At 35.7% G+C, this 22,477-nt stretch overlaps 4 protein-coding genes and 1 non-coding gene across 8 annotated transcripts; 3 read left to right on the top strand and 2 right to left on the bottom strand.

The window, feature by feature from the left end:
* The first annotated feature begins 346 nt into the window (after positions 1-346).
* On the top strand, positions 347-5,070 carry LOC116111958 (auxin response factor 9-like). Its single transcript, XM_031398129.1, has 14 exons — positions 347-921; positions 1,267-1,376; positions 1,512-1,607; positions 1,717-1,773; positions 2,038-2,190; positions 2,282-2,366; positions 2,526-2,616; positions 2,714-2,878; positions 2,969-3,082; positions 3,167-3,239; positions 3,331-3,478; positions 3,561-4,177; positions 4,268-4,455; positions 4,539-5,070. Exons 1-14 carry the CDS (start codon positions 867-869, stop codon positions 4,687-4,689), a joined length of 2,103 nt encoding a protein of 700 aa, XP_031253989.1. The 5' UTR covers positions 347-866; the 3' UTR covers positions 4,690-5,070.
* Positions 5,071-6,148: 1,078 nt separating this feature from the next.
* TRNAW-CCA lies at positions 6,149-6,220 on the top strand. Its single transcript has one exon. It is a non-coding gene; the product is annotated as a tRNA-Trp (tRNA).
* Positions 6,221-11,589: 5,369 nt separating this feature from the next.
* Positions 11,590-13,529, top strand: LOC116111969 (uncharacterized protein At4g00950-like). Its single transcript, XM_031398142.1, has 2 exons — positions 11,590-12,324; positions 12,983-13,529. Exons 1-2 carry the CDS (start codon positions 11,704-11,706, stop codon positions 13,058-13,060), a joined length of 699 nt encoding a protein of 232 aa, XP_031254002.1. The 5' UTR covers positions 11,590-11,703; the 3' UTR covers positions 13,061-13,529.
* A 425-nt stretch (positions 13,530-13,954) lies between these two features.
* LOC116111970 lies at positions 13,955-16,349 on the bottom strand. The gene is made up of 3 exons (XM_031398143.1): positions 16,143-16,349; positions 14,801-14,883; positions 13,955-14,220 (listed from the first exon to the last, which is right to left on the bottom strand). Exons 1-3 carry the CDS (start codon positions 16,219-16,221, stop codon positions 14,185-14,187), a joined length of 198 nt encoding a protein of 65 aa, XP_031254003.1. The 5' UTR covers positions 16,222-16,349; the 3' UTR covers positions 13,955-14,184.
* Positions 16,350-18,070: 1,721 nt separating this feature from the next.
* On the bottom strand, positions 18,071-22,368 carry LOC116111957. Of its 4 annotated transcripts, none has more exons than XM_031398125.1 (3): positions 22,143-22,368; positions 18,900-19,863; positions 18,071-18,807 (listed from the first exon to the last, which is right to left on the bottom strand). In XM_031398125.1, exons 2-3 carry the CDS (start codon positions 19,841-19,843, stop codon positions 18,324-18,326), a joined length of 1,428 nt encoding a protein of 475 aa, XP_031253985.1. In that variant the 5' UTR covers positions 19,844-19,863; positions 22,143-22,368; the 3' UTR covers positions 18,071-18,323. The 4 variants fall into 4 exon arrangements, with proteins under 4 accessions (XP_031253985.1, XP_031253984.1, XP_031253988.1 ...); XM_031398124.1 differs by lacking the exon at positions 22,143-22,368 and adding an exon at positions 21,083-21,308; XM_031398128.1 differs by lacking the exon at positions 22,143-22,368 and adding an exon at positions 20,881-21,054.
* Between the last annotated feature and the right edge of the window lie 109 nt (positions 22,369-22,477).

The raw sequence follows: 22,477 nt of genomic DNA, 5'->3' as shown, positions 1-22,477 counted from the left end.
CTCATTTATTATATTTGTCATCCTGTAGGTTTGTATATTGATACTGAGTAGCTCACATTCCGCAAAAATTAGTTCAAAAATATTTTTTTTTAAACAGTTAAAAATTAACATTAAACTAAAAAAAATCAGATTTACCATTAAATGAATACACTTTCTCATATTAAATTCAAACAGTTAATTCATTATTGGATAAGATTAAATTCATCACCACTTTCTATTTTTATACAGATTTACACAGGATTAATAAACAGTGGCTTCTCGTTACTGTTTAATTTTAAAGGTATCATTTTATTAATATACAGGAAACATGCACTAGAGGAAATTATATTAATTGAGGAGAAAAAAAAAAAATCATAAAAAGAGACTATAGAGAAACTCAAAGAAGAGAGAGAAGAGTAGAACATGAGTCGGAGAAAGCGGTTTTGGGGATTTGGTAACGTCTGATTCAGGTCTTTAGCGGGCGAAGAAACAACAAACAAAGCACAACACTGCTTCTTACAAGTGTTTATTGAGTTTGAGCCTGGAAATGAGCGCAGTGAGAAGACAAAGGCACAGTGGTTTTGTAACTGAAACCCACCAACATAGCAGCTACATATAATCACAGTCAGTTACACTAGTCTACTTGTAATTATGATTACTTACAATACATAACTGAACCGACGTCTCTTCTCTGCTTTGCCATCTATATTTCCATCTCTTTCTCAGCTCGTTTTTCTTTCTTTCTTACTGCCTTTTCTTCTTCATTAATGGGGTAGTTTACCCTCTTCTGCTTGAAGGGATTTTCGTTTCTTTCTTTCCTTCCTTTGAAATTTTGTTAAGTGGTTTACTGGTTTGAAAACGACATCGTTCCTGTGGTTGTTTATTTGATGGCTCATGTTGAAACTAATCTTGGGGGCTCATCGATTTCTCAAGTGGAAGCAGGTAACAATATGAAGTAATCTTAAGTTAAAATTTCTTTGTTTGATCCCCGAGAAAGTTAGAAAAATAAAAATGGGATTTTTTTGGTTGTGAGAAAATGGGAAAGTTGATGCCTTTGTTTGGGTGTCGCCAAATGATACGAAACTCAGAAAAAAATGAGAATGTGAAATCGTACGTATTTTGCCTGCAGAAGTTGAGCACTTGGTTCTTGGCTCGATTAGAGTGAAGCTTTGCCTTTTGGGTCTTAAATTATAATAAATCTGCGAGGGAGCGGGGAGCCAAAAACCCGTTGTTATATTCTTCGTCTTCTGGGATTTTTAAGTTTTACTTTGAGTTCTTTGGGTACAGGAAGCAATGATCTGTACAAGGAGCTTTGGAAGGCATGTGCGGGGCCACTGGTTGAAGTTCCTCGACCCGGAGAAAGAGTTTTCTACTTCCCTCAGGGTCACGTGGAACAAGTATGCAAATTTTGTTTTGAATAAATTTGCTAAATTTTTCTTCTCATGTGTTTTAGATAGATCTATTTCTTGCTCTTGTTTGCAATTTATCTATATATTTTGGGTTATTTATATCTTACTCTTTGAGTTCTGCAGTTAGAAGCATCGACAAATCAGGAACTGGACCATCAAAAACCTTTGTTTGATCTTCCTTATAAGATCCTTTGTCGAGTTGTTAACATTCATTTACTGGTATTTCATGTTTCTGATCTTAATATCTACTTATTTCTGCTTTCTCTTTCTTTTTCTTTTCCACTTGTGTCGATTCTTCAATCTGCACTCCTTTTCCTTAAATTTATAGGCTGAGCAAGAGACGGACGAGGTTTATGCTCAGATCACTTTGCTACCAAATGAAGATGTGAGTAAATATGTTTCCTTTTTGTCCCATCTTTGCCTCGTTTGGTTGCTGAAAATTGAAACTTGAGCCCAAATTTTTTATTATTATTTTAGATTCAGAAATCAAAAAAATTAACTAGCTTCAGCCTTGTCCAACTATTTAGCTTAGAACAACCATTAATTGTTTTTTCTATTCTCAGTTTTATTTGCCACCAAACAGGCCGTAGTAATATTATCAAATGAACCCAAGCATTGATATATGTTTCTGGTTATGGCAATATCACAGCAAAGTGAACCTACAAGTCCTGATCCCTGCCCATCAGAGCCTCCAAAGCAAACGGTTCATTCGTTTTGTAAGATTTTAACGGCTTCAGATACAAGCACCCATGGGGGGTTCTCTGTTCTTCGCAAGCACGCCACTGAATGCCTTCCTCCGTTGGTAGTTACTGTCACTGTACTGCAACTATTTTCTGGGACATATTATCAGTTTACTTGATTTTTCTTCTGCGTTGTTTTTTTTCTTTCATTAGGACATGACCCAAACAACCCCAACCCAGGAATTGGTAGCCAAAGATCTGCATGGGTATGAGTGGCGATTCAAACATATATTTAGAGGTACAAATTTTACTTTCAATTCAGGGTATGCTTTCCATAGTTTTGTTATTTGTTTGTTCTTTGCTAACATAAGTGCGTACTTTAGCAATTGGAGTTAGATCTGTTGGTAATAAGTATATGTGTTGTTTTGATTCTGTTTTGCTCTGTTAATGTGATCAGGTCAACCACGGAGACATTTGCTTACTACCGGGTGGAGTACCTTTGTTACCTCCAAAAGGCTGGTTGCAGGAGACGCTTTTGTGTTTTTGAGGTAGTTGGATTTCAATTTTGTTATTCTTTATTAGACTCAGGTGCATGGACTACTTGTAGCTTGGGCTTGATTTTCAATGATGGTGTTTACTGTTTAGAGGTGAGAATGGGGAATTACGAGTGGGGGTTCGGCGTCTTGCTCGTCAGCAGAGCTCCATGCCTTCATCTGTGATATCCAGCCAGAGTATGCATTTAGGAGTGCTTGCTACAGCTTCTCATGCTGTTACAACCCAAACTCTCTTTGTTGTATACTACAAGCCAAGGTTCCTGTTGTAATCTGTGTTGGATTTTTATTATTTCATAGCCCTATTTATTATATCTTGGACTTTCGTTTGCTTTGTTCTCTTAACCAGGACAAGCCAGTTCATTATCAGCTTAAACAAGTACCTAGAAGCTGTTAATAATAGGTTTTCTGTTGGCATGCGTTTTAAGATGAGATTTGAGGGAGAAGACTCTCCTGAGAGAAGGTATCTTAACAATATGTTTCTCTAGCTGTTGAGAACTAAATTTGGTTAGAGTTAGATTCTTAATTCTCCTGGCTACATTGTCAGATTCATGGGCACCATAATTGGGGTTGGAGATAATTCTTTGGAGTGGCCAGGCTCTAAATGGCGGTCGTTGAAGGTTGAATATAGTTTTGAATTACAGTTTCAAATCCAGACATAATTGTTGTGTTATTTTTTATTCTTATTTATCCAACTACTTGTCTTTTTAGATTCAATGGGATGAGCCAGCTACAATTCAAAGGCCAGAGAGGGTGTCTCCATGGGAGATAGAGCCTTGTGTAGCTTCTGCACCATTAAGTGTTGCTCAACCAGCTGTTAAGAGCAAGAGACCCCGATCCATTGATGTTCCAGCTTCTGGTATGAAAATTTTTTCCAAAAATTTTTCCAACGAATTTTTCCAACTAATCTTTTAAAACTTGGATCATCCATTTGAATGTAGAAATTTCTACAAATTCGGCATCCTCAGCCTTTTGGTATCAAGGATCAACCCATTCCCATGAATTAACTCAATTAGCTGGTGCCACTGAAGACCAAAGCTCTGAAAGCCAAGTTCTCTGGCCTTTGAGGCAGAAAGAACTTGATAGCAATCATTTGAATGGCAGTAATGTCTGTAGCTCAAGGGTTGCACCTGAAGGCATTTGGCCTACTTCTCCTCATCTGAGTGTTTCTTTAAACCTGTTCCGGGATACAACAGATAACAACAAAAACAGTGCGGCACGGTCTATTCTGTCTAGTTTTTCCTCTAGGCCAAGTGATGGCTTACTTAATGATCAGGCAGAAAAAGGGAAGAAGTCTGAGACTTCCATGGGTTGTCGGTTGTTTGGAATTGACCTGAAACATAACTCTAACATTGCTACTCCTTTAGCCAAGGAAGTTATAGATTCAACTTTTGATTCATATTGCATTAAAGGGTCTATTCCAGCAGCATCTGATTCTGATAAGGCCCAAAATTCGGATTTTTTAAAGAAGGAACTAAAGCAAGTGACATCGGAGGCATTACTAAAAGAGACACAGAACAAGCGGGGTTCAGCTACTTCCGCAAGAACTCGCACGAAGGTAAAATTTGGAGTTCTTTCTGCCTCATGTTTGGATTGTTCTAATCTTCTAAGCCTTAATTTCTGATTAAAATAATTGGATTTTGAGAAGGTTCAAATGCAAGGAATTGCTGTTGGGCGTGCTGTTGATTTAACTATGTTGAAAGGGTATGATGATCTTATTGATGAACTAGAGAAGATGTTTGAAATTAAAGGACAACTTCGTCCATGTGACAAATGGAAAGTGGTTTTTACTGATGATGAGGGTGATATGATGCTTGCCGGCGATGATCCATGGCAGTAAGTGATTTAGAATCTGTTCAGTACCACATTATAATATTTCCATTCTATTAGCATGGTTGCTTAGGTCTTTTTAATGGCAGGGAATTCTGTAAGTTGGTGAAGAAGATCTTCATATATTCATGTGAAGAAGTGAAGAAGATGAGCCCAAGATGCAAGCTTAATGTATCATCTGTAAAGGGTGAAGGGACTGTTATAAGCCGGGACGACTCAGATCATAAGTCTGAAATTTGAAAGTACAAACACCGTATTTATTTTACATTTTTTCTTTTAAAGTAAGGGTGGTGCCAATTTAATTTGCTCAGGTTTTTTGGAGCTTTGAATGAAGAAGTTGGGCTAGGTTTTGACGGAAGAGTTAACAGACTCTTACTGTTAAAATTTAGAGGAACTTATGAAGGTTTTAGTAATAGCATGTTTATACCTGGTTTTGTGGGATGGTGTGGTTTTAATGTAGTGCAGTTTGTAAAAATATATACATGATACCTTCTTGGCATTTGATTTTTCTGCAAGTAGAAAGTTGTGACCATTTGGCCTGTAACTAGTTTCATTATTTATGCCTGACGAATAGCATGCCCTTATTTTCTTGCCTTGAAAATTCCTGGTTTGTGGTTTTCCATTTGAAGACGGATTATATATTATATATATGGTCCTCAATCTTTGCTTAAGGAGAGGGCAACATTTTTGGTGCAATTATTTCGAATATTTTGGAAAGAAAAAAACAAAACCGGTGGGGATGCTGACATGGAGAGAATAAGAAAATGGTATAGATACTGGACTTGCTTTTCAGGTTTGTCTAAAATATGGAGGCAATGTTGTTTTCAACCAGATTTCTACTAAAAGAAGTGGTTGGACTGAAAAGAAACAACTTTAAAAAAAGATTGTAAAATCTATTTGACAGTGACATACAAGATCTGGGAGCAATATTGTCTGGTAATTTCAAGTTACAGGTTTTTTTTTTTCCTTTTTTGGGTCAAAAGTTTCAGCTCTTAATTAATTCTTCCATTTTAAAGTTGAATAAAGTCCACTTCAATATCTAGGCGGTGGTCAAATGCTAACTGCCAAGTCCTGAATGTTTGTTTGTTCACTGATTTCTTTGTATTTTGTAAAACAAAAGCATCTATTCTGATTCTTGATGGGTCATTAAAGTAATATCTCCCATTTTTTATAAAATATTTTGTTTAAAGAATATACTGAAAATGGTTTTTACAGTGTTAAAGGCGTTGTCAAGAGCATTTTGAATGCTTTTAGTATATGGGTGGTTTAGTGGGACTCTTAAAAAGGCATAAAGGATGGGTCTTCTTCTCCAGGTTGATTGAGAAATGAATTTGATTCATAAACTACAAGGGAAATGTATGATACTGGCTTTGAAATTGGCCTTATTAGCAGTACTATTTGAAGGACATTTTAGGCCCACAAAGATGCTCGTAAAATTGCTTCACATCAGACCAGTTAAGACAACGAGTCTTTGTATTACGTTTTGGGTGTTTCCTAAAGTTACAAACCGCGCATGTTGCTACCAAATTTTAACTAATGATGTTGCTTATAAGCTTATTCACTTCAAATGTGATTAAAATTTCAAATTCAGCATGGTTTTAAAGGTTATACAAGGTTTTTTATACTTCAGCAACGAACTGCACAAATCAAACGTTGTCAACTACATCATCAAAAAAAGTTACATAGACATTTCAAAAAGGGATCCGTGGCGCAATGGTAGCGCGTCTGACTCCAGATCAGAAGGTTGCGTGTTCGATTCACGTCGGGTTCAATCCTGTTTTAATTTTTAGTCCCAACCCTCGATGGGCTTAAGTTTTGCTACAATAAAAGGGAAATCAAATTCAACCTATGGCACATTGATGGGCTTCAGTTTCGTTAAAAAATTTATGACAATGGTTATGATATTTGACATTGAGGATCAATTATTTAAAAGGACAAATTTATATATGGAAGCTGACCCACTCAAAATTTGTGGGTAGTTTTTTTTTCTATATATGTTAAAAGAGCTTGGTTTTAATTTATATATGAAATTGAGTTCATGATGCTGTTTATCTTCCGGCGATGTCTTTGCATTGAGAATAGAGCTTAATTCGCCATATTTATGTCAGCGTCTCGGTGTTTGATATTGGCTTAAAGGGGGTGTTTGGTTCAGGAATGTTAGATTATTGACAATATTAATTACTGGAAAGATAGATTACCTTGGAAGATTACTGAGAATCTTTAAGAAAATGTGTTTGGTTAATTGGTGGGTATATTATATTAATATGTTTGGTTTTGGGGAATAAATTGGTGGGTGTGTTATTTAAATTACTAAATTGTCCCCGTTTTAAATATTAATATAATATTATTTTTATTATTAATTTTTGAATAATTCTTTTAACCCCAAATGTTTCAGATTTAGCTAAAACACCCCCGCTTATATAAAATTTTAATTTATGACGAAATCAACCCCACCTCCTGCCGCCGCCGCGAACCACCATCGGATGTCTCCGAAAGTCCGCATGAGTACCTCACCCTGACCAAGAGGCTCCGCTATGGCCGTTTTCGGCCATATTGATGGCCGAAAACGACCATATCAGGCCAGATTTGGCCGTTAACGGCCACGGACATGGCCGTTAACCGCCAGATCTGGCCCAAACCTAGCTGGAAATGGCCAGAATAGATTTGGCCTGATATGGCGTTTTCGACCATATTGATGGCCGAAAACGGCCATATCGAAGCCTCCCACGGAATTTCGTTCCTTTTTAGGGACTCCGATGATTTTGCTGGCGGCGGTCCGTGGTGGTTGGCCGCTGCCGACGGTGGTGGCTGGGTGGCAGTGGTGGTGGTGGCTGGGTGAGTGGTGGTCTGTAAATTATTTTAAATATAAGGGTATTATTGTCCAAAATTTTAATTAACAATGGTAAAATTGAAATAGAATATTAATGTAAATTTGTTTTAAAGTATGGGTATTATTGTCTAAATTTTTTATTAATAAGGGATAAAATTGTAATAAAAAAAGATAATCCTGGTAATCTCAAAATACCTAAGAAAATAGAGGTAATCAGATTACCTCTGATATTACCAATAGTAATCACTATTGGTATTTAAAGATTACCGGTATTTTATATAACTTGACAACCAAACATGGTAATCAAGTAATATAAGATGACAAAACCTTAGTAATCTCACTTAACCCCCAACCAAACGCCCCTAAAGGAATATTTGGAAAACAATTAAACAAATGAATGCTGGGCCAAACCAATTGATGGGCCTGCCCGAGCAGCACCGACCCCGCCAGGTATAGTTGTTTTGAAGCTTAAGGCCTGGAGATAAATCATTGGTGAGAGTGAGTTATTAACACTCCACTAATGCAATAAAAAAACTCTATTTGTTAAGGACATCTTATTTTAAAGTTTAAATATATTATTTTCTTACGACAATTCATAAATTTCTTAAATATATATATATTTTAATTTTTTAAAAGAGTTAATAATCACTGTCTTCACTTATGTTATATATCTCCACCATCGTTATTTTCAAATAAAAATTTCTAATATATATATATATATATATATATATATATATATATATATATATATATATATATATATATATATATATATATATATATATATACTCAATAGTATTCATGTGATGCTATAGGGAGATAAGATTTTCTATAAATTAGAAGGATTGTGTAATGTGAACCAAGTTTTACCAAGCCAATTCTAAACTTTATCTTTCATTTTTTGATGTAAACTTCCAAAAAATTCTAAAAAGAAAGCTTTCATTGTAAGTTCAATATCTTTAAGTTCTTAGATTATTCTCTTAATCTTTCAAGTTCTAGTTCTTTTGTTAATCTCTTCATCATTCTCATGTTTGGTTTTTGTTCATTTAAGTTTTTATTTGTAATGTTTATTTATGTTCTTTGTTTCTTTAGATTTTTGTTCATCACTTAATCTAGTTCTATGCGGCACTGCGCCGTTACTAGTTAAGTGTTACTCACTTCTTAATAGATTTTAGTGCGACTCTGCCGCCGTTCTCTTATTAAGTTGTAAGATTATTTATTAATGTTTATTAAATTTTAAGTTTTATTCTTATTAAGTTGTAAGATTATTTAATTATGTTTATTTAAATTTTAAGTTTTATTTATGTTTGTTTAAATCATATTAATAAGTGAGATTACACTTAACTAGGTAACGGCAGCAGTGCGCACTGGAACTAGATTAAGGGATGAACAAAATCTAAAGAAACAAGAGCACAAATAAAAACTTAAATAAACATTACAAATGAAACTTAAATGAACAATAAAACCAAATATGATGATGATGAAGAGATAACAAAAGAAATAGAACTTGAAAGATTAAAAGAGAATAATCAAAGAACTGAAAGATATTGAACTTACAATGAAAGCTCTTTTGGAGAGCTTTTGGAAGTTTACATCAAAAAGGAATGAAAGTAAGTTTTAGAATTGACTTGGTAAAGCTTGGTTCACATTACACAAATCCTTCTAATTTATAGAAAACCTTATCTCACTATAGCATCACATAATACTATTGAGTGAATATTTAATATTTTTTTCTTTTTTTTTAAGAGCAGTCTTTTCTGTAAAAAATTGGCAATTTCAGGGGTAATTGTCTGAGTTTGAGGTGGGACTTGAGAGACAAAGTTGAATTTTTCTTTGAACTGGGATGCATCAAATTTACCCACCACTTGACTTTAAATTTTCGGATCAAATTAGGGAGATTGCTAATATTTTAGACGATTTCATATTCCCATTGTAAAATCCACGAGAGGTGGAACTGCTGAAAAATGAAGTGATGGAGGGAAGTTTGAATCTGCTCGGAAACTTGAACTTGAGTTTGAAACATTGAATCCTTCATGGATAGTTGGGGGTAGGTTTCGGGAATTAATCCAAATGATCCTACCATAGTTACAATAAATTTATGTGAAGCAATTAAAAACTCACATTTTGTATTGCTTATAATCTGATATATTTGTTACAATTTCTTCTTCCTCCACTAACCTCTTTTTATTCTAAATGATTTGAATAGAAAAGAAAAAAGAAAAAGAAAAAAAAGCTAACGTTATGAGATAATAATAGGGTATAAGTAAATGAAATGAAATGATATGAAAATTATTTTTAATAATTAATATAAAGATAAATTATTATTAAAAAATTTATTAAAAAAACAATACTTCTTTAATCCATCAGTCAGATTTCAATTGCTCCCCTGATGCTTTAATTAGTATCATTCCATTAACTGCAGCATGCAATCATAATAGACACAGGTAACTGCTACATTTAAGCGTTGTGTGCCACATTGCCAACACAAGACCAACCGAATCAATCTAACTTTACTGACCATTTCGGTTCCGTTCCGTGTTGTGGGAGCTATTAATCCAAACACTTCCAAGTGAAGTTCGTGACTCGACTCCAAAGTAGGCAATAGACAAGTAATCTAATTAAACTATTCAGAACTGAAGAGAATTCGCTGTTATTTTCTCCCATTCATTAAGTAATTTGAAAAAAAAGGCACATTATTTACACGTAATACATAGTTTTTATAAGAGAGAAGTAGTGATTAAAAGGGAAATAGAGGCTGCAAAAATAGTTTTCAAAGGGAAAGGAGAAATTAGGTGCATAGATATTCTGTACTGCATCCGGCGGGCTATTTTTCGCATGCCTGAAAATGACAGAATTTTTTTTTTTTCCCTTGACTTTTGCTTTGGGAGCTAGCTGGCCTGGCTCCAGTTCTCTAGCTCGTTGATCACAGTTTACATTTGCTTTTCACAGAATAAAGTTGGCTAATTGGCCTATTGGCATTACCCTTGAAATTAAAACATGAAAAGAAGTGCTTAAGCACCGCCGGATGAAAGGACCTTATCATCAGTCATCATTAACATGCCTTTTGTTTATTACTTTCGTCTTTCAGGATGTACTCTGGAGAAGAAAATTCTGACATACCCTTTTCAAATGTAAACCTATAGCACACATTTCACAGAGCCATGCCATTTTGTGCTTAGACAAAGCTTATTTGGTGGCAAAGAGGAAAGACTTTCTTTGGAACGGCAATAGTTATATTTTAGACTTTTAGTGAAGTCCAAGAAGTCCATTCTTGATACAGGAAGGTTTCACCATCACACGTTGGCATCCAATGCAATTAAAAAAAAAAAAAAAAAAAAGATCAGGTGTGTTGACGAGCACCGTAGTTGCCGACACTGAAGCCTCCAATATTGGTTGAAATATATTGAAGTCAAAACCCTCTTGCCACGTTTATTATTTGAATAAAAGGTAAAACCAATAACACTTTGGTAAAGTTATGGACAAACTAGACCGGGTTCTCTGATTCTGACTCTTCGAACCTTTACCCATAAAAAGGGGTGAAATGATACTGATGCTTTTGCCCTCTTATATTCTTTATTTTCAATTTAAAAAAATGGAGGGTAGGTTGAGTTGGTATTTAGTGCTTTTGCCACACATTTATTATTAAGAGTGTTTGGATGTGCACATCTAAACTAATTTTTGAAGTTCTAAAGTTAACGATTAAATAAACTTCTAGTTTATTATCCTTAATAGTAATTAAGGTAAATCGAACTCAAAACTTCTTAAATAATATCCCAAAAGTCCATATTCAACTTAAGGCTAGTCAAGGGTGGTTGCTTTTGCCACACTCATTACTGCAATCATCAATTTATTCATGAATTGCAATTATTTTTGTGAATCCCCAAATCATATGAATACGATAGTATCTTGTAAGCGGGTACTATACATTAAAGAGGAACATAAGTCCCATTGACATTTTTTAATCTTTCTTTAAGACGTTGATAAATTTGCATTAGTATGATATATTTCTTATGGGAAACTTACAGTCCACTCTATAATCAAGGACATGCAAGCACGTTGCTGTTGGGCTAATTTGGGTGGGTCATTAATCATTATGGACGGTTTATTTACAACTAAGATCCCCAATTATTAAACTAAAATCAACCACATATAAATTTCAGGCATCGGGCTGACGTGGCAACTTTATCTGGGTTTTATTTTAGGGCTCATATAGTAACGATCTTTTAGTAACCTTTCACTTGTGGTTAAGACTTAAGACTAAGACTTAAGACAGTGACGAGAGTAATGAGTAAGGCTGGTACTAAGGGGCCTTGCTTTTCTCCACTTTCCTTCACCTTCCCCATTTTGTCTTTGTTCTCTTTTCTCTTCTCTATATAGTGCAAAGACTTTCTCTCCAGTCCACTCAAACCCACTTTGTTCAAATCATGGGATCTGATCAGCTACTAGATCATCATGTAGAACTAACCTCCACACCAAAGTTATCGCTTTTATTTTCAATACCAGTTAGCATGGAGTCACCTGAGAGACCTGGAATGTTAACCCCACCACTTTACTCCTCAGCCTCTGTCCCATTCCGATGGGAAGAAGAGCCTGGTAAGCCTAAAACATGCACCACTGTCACCACTTACTCAAACCCAAACAATGATCTTGCTCACAAGTGTTTAGAACTGCCACCTAGACTTTTGTTAATGGAACCCTCACCCACCAGTGTCCTTCATGGTCCTTACATGGGCAGGTCTAAGATCCAGGCTTCTTCGTTTAGGTTGAGTACTAGTCAGTGTTATGGTTCCTTTCGTAGGAATAGTTTCGGTCCTGAGAGAGATCAGCTTGGTGCTATTGCTCTTAGTAAGAAAGGGCACAAGGAGAAAGGATTATTTGGTTCTTGGAGGAAGAAAGGTAAAAGAGACGTTGGTGGGGGTAGTTACGTCTTTCCCTCTTCTGTAGATAGAGAGAGTGAATCCAGTAGAGAAGATGAAATGAGTAAGGTTACCAGTTTCAGGAGGACAGGCAGCTTTTCTACTCGAGCTCCAAGGTCTAACTTCTGGGTAAGTTTTTGACTCTACCTAAATCTTTTTTCTCTTTTAATATCTGTTTCATTAACTCAATTTTACATATATCAAGTTTGAGTGATACTACTGCTACGCATTATTTAAATTAGTAATTTTGCTTGTATAATTGGTCAATTTTTACTTGCCTCATGTAGAATTTTTCATCACTTTATCTGAATCAACTTGTTCATGCCATGAAGAATATTAATAAATATCAACAGTCTTAATAAATAGCCACAGAAATGCTTTTATATCTGGCTACGAAGTTGGATAAACTTTTATGCTAGAGGACCCCAGTTGCAGCGAGGCATTGGGGTGGGGGGGTGTTGGCGGGGTGGAATAAACAGCGTACAGTAGGGGTTTAGAGAATGGCAGGGACTGGGCATATGCGGGTAATTAATGGGGTTAGCTAGGACTAGTCACCACTAGTGACCATTTATAAAGTTCTAAATTAGTGGGGGTCTACTTTATTATTCACCTCTACTTTCTTCAATTTAAGTTCTCATTCCATCATAGCTAAACTTGTTTTGACGGTGCTTTGTTTTGATGGAATCAGAATGGTAAACGTTAATTATGGGAAAAATGAAGGATCTTTTGGCCTTCAATTAAATTTTCGAGTAAAAAGTTAATGGTATTTTGACAAATGACAATGCAGGCAACTGTATATGGTGGTTTGAAGCAAGTGGTTCCATGGAAGACTAGAAAAACGAAGAAAGATGGGCTTCTGGGTTGACTTTTCTGGGCTTGCCAATTAATTAAGTACCTGTACCACAATTGTGTGGCTGTATGATAGTTATCTTGTTGAAAGAAAATGACTTATCAAAGATAATATAGCACATCACTGCTTGCTGCTTCTCTAGCTGGATTCCGCTACCTTTATGGATGGGTCTAGCATAAGAAGGCGACTGTCTCTCTGGCGTGTAAAATTAGTAAATTATGAATCGTTTAGTCAGCTGGTTAGGTGTAATAAATATGTACCTGCAGGTCATTACAGCATGATAATGGAACATATGGCTCTACTCGCTCCAGTAGAGCTACATCTCCAATTGTAACGAGGTCAGTTGGCGGTCTTATGATCATTTGCTTTTGTCTCAACCTCAAGTAGTCAAGTTGCTATCAATGCTTACGGAAAATAGTGGTCCTTGTTATTGTATACTCTCTTTTCTTCTTTTTTTTTTTATGGGTTATTATTGATTTTGCCATTCCGAGTATTTTACAAATGAATCTTGCATGTCCACAACTCAGTAGTTACTGAGGAATATTGAAGGGGGAAACTAAACAATCTCATTCAAAGGACAAGCTCATATAGGCCACTTAGCATGCAATATTAGATACCGTAATTAGTGTCGGTTATAGCAATTGATCAATTGACAATGCAAAGTTGTCCTTCGACCAGACACGCTCCAATGTTCATGGCCACTTCAGTCTCCCTTCTTCAAGCATCCAAACAGTAGCGCCTTCTGATTGCTATCTAAGTTGCAATTAATCAATCACAACCACAACCAATTGACACCTTATCAGATGTTACTGAATTATTAATACCCAGGATATTACTTCTTGAAAGAATCATTAGAATTGCGATAATGATTCACTCCTATCTGATGGCAGAAATGAAAAGGGTATTATATAAGGAAGTAAATTCTCAAATCATGGTTTTCCATTAAATGCTAAAGATTAACACAGCATGAAACATTCACATGCTTCCATGAAACAGGATAAGGTTCAATATGCAATTCTTCTTTTGGGTTTCACAAGTTTAAAGTCTGCCTTATTTCATTTGTGATGAGAATAAAACAAAAATGGGTAACAGAGGCAGTGGTGGGGGCAGAATGCTAAGCTTTCAATTGGCAAACCACATCATCCCTGTTTTTTCCCAGTCACACCTGCGACCACCTGCAAAGATACAAGATAAGTACTTAACGAAGAAAATTGCAGATCAACATGTGCAGGTATAAAAATTCCAATTGCAACTGTGTAAAACACCCATAAGCTGGTATACTTGCCCTCTCTACCAATGTAGGCCCAATTAACTACCACTTTTAACTTTCTAAATATCCCTCATCGACTCTTGGAGGAGGCAAGCAGGAAGCCCATTAATACATTACTGTTTTAGCCAAGCCATTTCAGTCAATTTTCTTTTTCTTCCTAAAATGAGATTATAAATACGACTGTAAAAATTCATAGTATTTATAGAGCTACTTCAGTGGAGGGGACAAGTGCAAAATTAAACAATTAATGATTACAGACGCTGTATAGCACTGGAGGCAGCAGATCTCAATTGCAATTTAGAGCATAGATGCACAACATGTAGTGTTCTAAGTTGGGAATGTTGCCACTGAATGGCAATAAATTAAATAATAAATAGAAGCGGGTTGAGGAATTTGGCTAAATTCATATAGCAAAACACAGAAGCATCCATAATTTTCTGTGCACAAGGAAACATAGAAATCATAAAACCAAGTTCAATACTCACATCACTTAAAGCAGGTTGAGGGACTTGTTTAGAAGATTCAAAGGAGTCTAACATGGGCCTTACAACAGCGGGAAGGAAGAGGCCTGAAAATTTCACAACATGATACCAAGAAGTTGAAGTTTCATTTCCCCACCAAAACAAAACAGTGTATCCCAGCAATATGATTGTAAAAAACTCTTAATGCAAATGCAACTGGAAGAACTTAAAAAGCAGTTGAGGTCTATTGCATACAACAGAGATTAAAGCAATCTGAACAATGAATTTATGCAGAATATTCTGGCAGTGGTTAAGCAATTCAACACTTTTTAAAGAAAACAAATAAATTTATTCAAAGCTATCTAGCCGAAGATGCTGAGAGTTGAGTCCACTTAATGGATTATATCATCTCCCAGTTGGGCTCCAGATAGAACCATTTAGGAAGCTTAAAATGATTAAGCTTACTCCTCCGGTTTCTGCATAACAATGATTACGTCCAAAAGAACCCCAAAACTGTCAGTGTTTCACCATAAGATGTCATGGGAATTTCCTTCCTGACAAACTCTAGAGAACTTTTTTCACTTGCAACAAACAACATCCACCAGTGGATTTATGTTTTCTTTTTGTGGGCAGAGATCATATAAAATTGCCAGCCAATATTTCAATGTTCCATCATTCCCAGTTGGACCTCCATTATTCAATGGAATGGTACATAATGCATTTTCTCATACTAATGCAATATATTGTAACCTTCAAAAGCAACCTACATATGTATTTTGATATAAGTCCTCTTCAGCAGCGATTGTTTATTGCTCAGCATTGAAAAGATGACCTTTCTGAGCAAAACTACGAAAAAAAAATTGCTCCTAAAAGCATAGAAAGTGTTTTCTCAACTCCAATAGAGTTAAAAGTTAAGAGAATTTCAGCTCACAATAAGGATAAATACCTCCAAAAGTATGCATAAAAAACCTATTAAAAATCCTCTGTTCAAATATTACCAAAATTATTGATAATTGGAGTGGATGTTCCTTCTAATAAAAAAAAAAAAAAAAATTTCCAAAAACTTTCACATCTAGAATTGATTTGAAAAATCTCAAATCTTTGAAATTATCAACTAAAATCCCTAGTTGTACATCGATTTTCGTAGCAAGATCAAGACTAGTATAACACGAAACATTATACTACCGCAATAGCAAACGTTAGAGACAAAAAATCAAACGACACAAGATTCGTCCAAATGTAATTCACATTCAACTGATATAAAGAAAAATGACTGGAGGTTGAATAAATTTATAAAAGTAATCAATGGATTAAAAAAGAGACATAAATTAGGGTTTAGGGAGAGAGGAATAAAAATGGAGCGCACCAACACCAGCAATGAGACAAGAAGCTGCAACAACGGGCTCTTGTACGATGAACATCTTCAGCTTCTCCATCACCGGCATCTTGTTTTTTCTCTGTTTCACTAAGCCTTTGCTACACAGCTTTTTGGGTACTTGGGCAAACTAGAATATGGATCTATAACTTGTTGGGCATAAAGGAGAAGAGTAAATACGGGTCAAAGCGGGTCGGGCCCTGGGTTTGTTACTTTTTTTAAGTGAACTAATTACACTTGTCTGTTGATCTCCTTTTTTAGAGTTAAAAGACTATCGATCAACGTGTAATATTTTCGAAATTACATACAGGTTTACAGATACTTGATATAGATTTTTTTAATTTAATATACTATGTCAAATTGCAGTGAATATATATAAATATATATTGAGTACGTGATTTAACGAATTTAAAAAAATGTTAAGATATTGGACATAACTTTACCCTCCTTAATAGAGGTGGAAAAAAAAACCTAGAAACCTAACCAGACCGAGAAACCGGACCGAAAATCCGGTTTTTTTGGGTTTCGGTTCGGATATTAAAAAACCAAAAATCCGATTCGGTCGGTTCGGATATTAAAAAAACCGAAAATCCAGTTCAGTTTCGGTTTTTGACACAATAAATTCCGGTTACCTGGAACCGGTTTTATGAATCGAAATTTAAAAAAAAATATATTTTAGTTTTTTACTTTGCAATCCCTAACACTCACTAAGTCACTACACTAACTGTAACACTCTAACACTCACTTCAGTCTTCACTCGGCAGCTCCACGCCTCCACTGCTCCAATACTCAGATCTCAAACCTCACTACTCAGACTCAGTCGCGCCGGTACTCAGACGCTCACCTCAGTAAATCTCAGTCTCTCACACTCTCAGAGTCTCAGTGACTTAGTCTCTGTCTCTCACTCTCTCTCGGACTCTCAGTTCTCAGATTTGTGTTTTCACTTCTCACGCCGGAGTCATGCAGTCACACCTCAGCCAGTAGCCATCGATCTTTGCTCACACCACCAATCTTTGCTCACCGATCTGTTGCTCAACAGTCGGCAGTCACCATTCTTCTTCCTTCACCAAGTCTCCACGTCGTCGTCTGTTTCCGGTGGGTGACCTCATCTCTTTGGCTCTTTGCTTTGTATTTCTTGGTGACCTCATCTCTTTGCAATGAACACTGAACAGGAGAGCCCACGGCTCAGATATTTGATGTCTTGTAACATTTTCTAACATGTTAAAAGTTTTCAGGGAATGTTTAGAAAGCATGACCTGAAAGATGCGGAGCTTTTAGTAAAGTTCTAGCTTCTCATTTGAAGGGTCCGGAGCTGAAGTGAAGATGTTAGAGAGGAAGGAAATAAAAAAAATAGTAAAGCTATGTGAATATGACTCCTTTTTGGTTTTAATCATCTGGGTTGAGAAGTTTGGTCTTTTGTTTGTATGATTTGTAATGTGACATTAAAATTATATGAATTCAAATTCAATTACAATAAATATAAGTATATAACTTTAATTCAAGTAAAAAAAAAAAAAAAAGAGCCAAAGTGGAGTGTGTGAATTGGGCAAAAAACGCAGCCCATAACTTATGGGCCATAAGTGAAGTGTGCGAATTAGGCCGAAAAGGCAGCCCATCATTAATCTTATTAACCGGTTTATAACCGAAACCGGACCAGTTTCGGCTCAATTTATTTTTAAAACCAAAAACCAGTTCGGTTCAAGCAACTGGTTAACCAGATTTTTCCACCCCTACGCATAGTCCTTAATCCGATTGGGACACCAAATTCACAACCCTCGCCCAAATCCTACATCGTGAATCTAGTAATAGTGTGATAGTTTCATTCTCAAATAAGAAACTGCACCAAAGTCCCTTAAAAATATTAAAACAAGAAAGCATATCACATAGAAAGAGTAAATTAGAAACTAAAATACATAATATATACAAATCACCAAGGACAAATTTAATGAAATCGCAGTATGATTACATGTTCAACCAATATATACATATGAACAGCTCATCAAATCATTTTTACATAAGAGTAGATGAGAGGCAGAAAAAGAGAAAGTACATACAAGACTAAGAAATCTAATAAAGTACACACATAAGCAGATACATTTTGATTTTGACGCCTCTCTTTGTAAATGAATCTTCACAAGAAGTAGGGATTTGATCGATGATGACCTACAGGGCCTAGAATAACATCCATCCCACAGTCCATCCCAATAGCAATCCAGCACCAACAAGACCCAACCCTAGAGCAAAAGCGACGGCATACTTTGATGTGTCAAGTTTTCGGCGGCTTTGCTTGCCTCGTCTGCCTTTAGCAGCCTTCTGCCAACTCTTTCTCGGTTTCTTACCTCTGTTAGGCGTCCATGGAAGTGCCACAGGAAATGGAAAAAGAGTGGAGATTGGCTGGTCACTGTTCTTGATCTGGAAGTAAAGGGCTTCTAGCTGTAGCAGTTGGAACCACTGCTTATATGCAAAAAGTTGCGAGGCTTGTCTGAAAAAGAGTTTGAGGATGTGCTCCTTCTCAGCATAGGCTTGCTTTGCTGCCGTCTCAGCTTCCCTTGCACGTGTTTGAGAATGGCGCAGTGCTTCCATAAGCTGAGCTTTGCAAGGATCATTCTCAGAAACTTGTCGTATTTCTGAGATGTCCTTGTGGGTTGTGCTATACCTGATAATAGGGTCGCAAGTTCAGCTAAAAGTAAGCTAAGGGATTTGGCTATCATGTAAATAAATGTGTAAATACTGACACACACATATTACCTTAATGATTGATCAGAAACAACTGGTGTTTGCACTTTTTCAACTGAGGCTTCTCCAGGATCAGAGGAGCCCTGTTCATGAACAATTGGATTTGAGATAAGATCAGCTTCCAATTTCCAATCCAAAGATGATGCTTCAACTTTTTTAATATCCGGAGAACAGGCATAAGGGTTTCTCCTAAGGTGCATCTTCTGAGGTGGAGGAAGGTCACAATTCTCCATATAGCCGAGTGACTTCTGTGCAACCAAGGAGGCCAAATCATCTTTATCTGTTGTGCGCCACCATGGTTCACCCTTCCCATCCCCAATCCAGGGAGATTCTGGATCAAAATCGCTCTCATTGAGCTTTTTAGAAGTTGGACATCCTACAGAATCTATTTCGACAAATTCATAGTTTTCTCTTGTGTCCATCAGTTCAATAAATTCTTGGGTGGTCTTACAATCTACAGCCTCTACATCTTGTTTTCTAATTTCATGATCTTTCATCATACAAACAGCAGAGACCCCATGATGTACATCATGAGGAACCTCACTGTTTTTATTGCCATCAACATGAGTAACACCTCTTTCATCTGATGGGTGTTCCCCACCAACCTTGGAGGGTGATTTTACAAAGCCAGCTCTCAGGGCTTCCATCTCAGCCTCCAGGGAGTTCAATTGCTCACATGTTAAACCCTTTTGGTACCCACAGTTAGGTTGCAGTTGAAGCCACCATCTTGTATCAGCAGGTAGATTGGAATACGACCGATTCCAGTTCAGAGGCATGAAACCTAGAGCAGGATTATCAGGTGCATCTGCTACACCTGGAGCTCCTGCATCAATCTGTTTTGATGACGAAGATGATGATTGGCAGCAGGCTAACTTGGGAGCTCTTTTGGCATCTTCTTGGACAAAGCAACGATTAGCAGTCCTCTGCCACACAGCCCTTGCTTCAGCTGCCGCCATTACACTCAGGAGACATTTATCTGTAAAGAATTATTACATGTTTATGGACCAGACGAAATTGTATCCTAAATATACACTGACAAGCTTGTTACTTGAGTCAGATAAAAATGATCGAACTGCAACATGTGTTAAAATGGACTTTCATGGGCTATACAAGGAAGAAATATTCCCACATTCATTAAAAATTCTCCTCATCAACAAAAGGGGAAAAAGAAGAAAGGAAAAAGTAAAAAAAAAAGCAAAGCAATTAAATAACAAAACTCAAAAAACTCACATGTGTCATACCCATGATCAGGCAAATACACAACTTGTATAAAAAAACCGTTTATAAGCATTAAGCAAAACTTTTCATGGTCTTTTAACATATCAAAAGATTAAGCATACAATGTCCTCATGAGAATAACTTCATGTACAGAGAAACAAGATACTGTGATCGAGACAATCAACATTTTCGAGAATTAAACAATGATTTCCCATTAAACAAGGATGAATAATAAATCTTTCTTATCATAAGACACTTATGCATACATACAAATATTGAGAAAAAAGGAAAAAAAAAACAAAAAAAAAAAAGGAAATCATCAAGTTTTAACATCTAATAAATTTTAACTTAGAATTTATATAATCCTGCTGATTTTCCCGGAAAAACTCAAGAAAAATATACTTACAACAGCAATAAAGTGTTTCAGAATTGCAAGCAAAAGATTGCTAAACAACATTAAATGCAAATAGAAGAGTGTTTGAAAGCACATTAAGTAATTAAAAGTTAATTACCCTCAAATTATAATCTAATGTAGCTCCATCCCTCAAATTATAATCTAATGTAATTCCATTCATTCCGATAAGCACTCTTTCTCAATTCTGCAGAAACCAGTATAATACCTTCTTAACAATAGAAACTATCAATAACGCTAAAACAAAACTATGATGCAGCTATTTCCTCATAATTCAGGGCTTTAATTTCCTCCAAGAAGTACTCAGAAATATGAAATATCCTAATATCATCACTCAAAAATCCAAACAGAAATACATGTTACCTTATATATTTCCCTTACAAGAAAATGAAAATCCAACAAAATTGAAGAAGCCATCAACAAGAGAAAGATCAGTTGAGACAAGCAGCAAACATGTTAACAAAACCAAGAAACGAATAGAAAAGCATACAACAAAACAGAATTACAAGTACACAAAATTAAAAGAAAAAGAAAGAACGAAAAGTAGAAGGGAGCAAGTACAAACCAATAGAATTGAAATGAAAAGAAATTGAATTTGGGAAGTAGGTATTTAAGTAGATCCAATTAAGGCAAAGCTATAAATGGAATTTAAACAATTTATTTACAGATCCGAATAAGATTTAATAAAAGAATCTAAGAACACGAGAGAAGAGTAAGGGGTGGTGTTGCATTTCTTTTGATGTTCAGTTATCATCATTCTCTTATGTCTTTTTGCACGATACAGGCTTTTCCATTTCATTTGTTAACCAAAAAAGAAGAAGGAAAAAATAAAAAAAAGTGCTGTAAGAAACGGCGACGTCTGAAGATGAACGTGTCGTTTTCGGATTTTGATAGTGGGTCCAAATTAAAGAACCGTGACTGGAAAGATTGTAAGTTACTAGCCGTTTGAGTGATCTGATTGGTACACGTTGAATGTGGGTCCTACTTGTTTACAAGATAAGACCCTTTATCTTCAATNGATTTTCCCGGAAAAACTCAAGAAAAATATACTTACAACAGCAATAAAGTGTTTCAGAATTGCAAGCAAAAGATTGCTAAACAACATTAAATGCAAATAGAAGAGTGTTTGAAAGCACATTAAGTAATTAAAAGTTAATTACCCTCAAATTATAATCTAATGTAGCTCCATCCCTCAAATTATAATCTAATGTAATTCCATTCATTCCGATAAGCACTCTTTCTCAATTCTGCAGAAACCAGTATAATACCTTCTTAACAATAGAAACTATCAATAACGCTAAAACAAAACTATGATGCAGCTATTTCCTCATAATTCAGGGCTTTAATTTCCTCCAAGAAGTACTCAGAAATATGAAATATCCTAATATCATCACTCAAAAATCCAAACAGAAATACATGTTACCTTATATATTTCCCTTACAAGAAAATGAAAATCCAACAAAATTGAAGAAGCCATCAACAAGAGAAAGATCAGTTGAGACAAGCAGCAAACATGTTAACAAAACCAAGAAACGAATAGAAAAGCATACAACAAAACAGAATTACAAGTACACAAAATTAAAAGAAAAAGAAAGAACGAAAAGTAGAAGGGAGCAAGTACAAACCAATAGAATTGAAATGAAAAGAAATTGAATTTGGGAAGTAGGTATTTAAGTAGATCCAATTAAGGCAAAGCTATAAATGGAATTTAAACAATTTATTTACAGATCCGAATAAGATTTAATAAAAGAATCTAAGAACACGAGAGAAGAGTAAGGGGTGGTGTTGCATTTCTTTTGATGTTCAGTTATCATCATTCTCTTATGTCTTTTTGCACGATACAGGCTTTTCCATTTCATTTATTAACCAAAAAAGAAGAAGGAAAAAATAAAAAAAAGTGCTGTAAGAAACGGCGACGTATGAAGATGAACGGGTCGTTTTCAGATTTTGATAGTGGGTC

The sequence above is a fragment of the Pistacia vera genome, unplaced genomic scaffold, assembly GCF_008641045.1.
Source record: "Pistacia vera cultivar Batoury unplaced genomic scaffold, PisVer_v2 Contig655, whole genome shotgun sequence".
In the NCBI taxonomy this organism is placed as follows: domain Eukaryota; kingdom Viridiplantae; phylum Streptophyta; class Magnoliopsida; order Sapindales; family Anacardiaceae; genus Pistacia; species Pistacia vera.
Note: the sequence above shows the minus strand (reverse complement) of the source record. Positions and strands in the feature narration are given on the sequence as shown.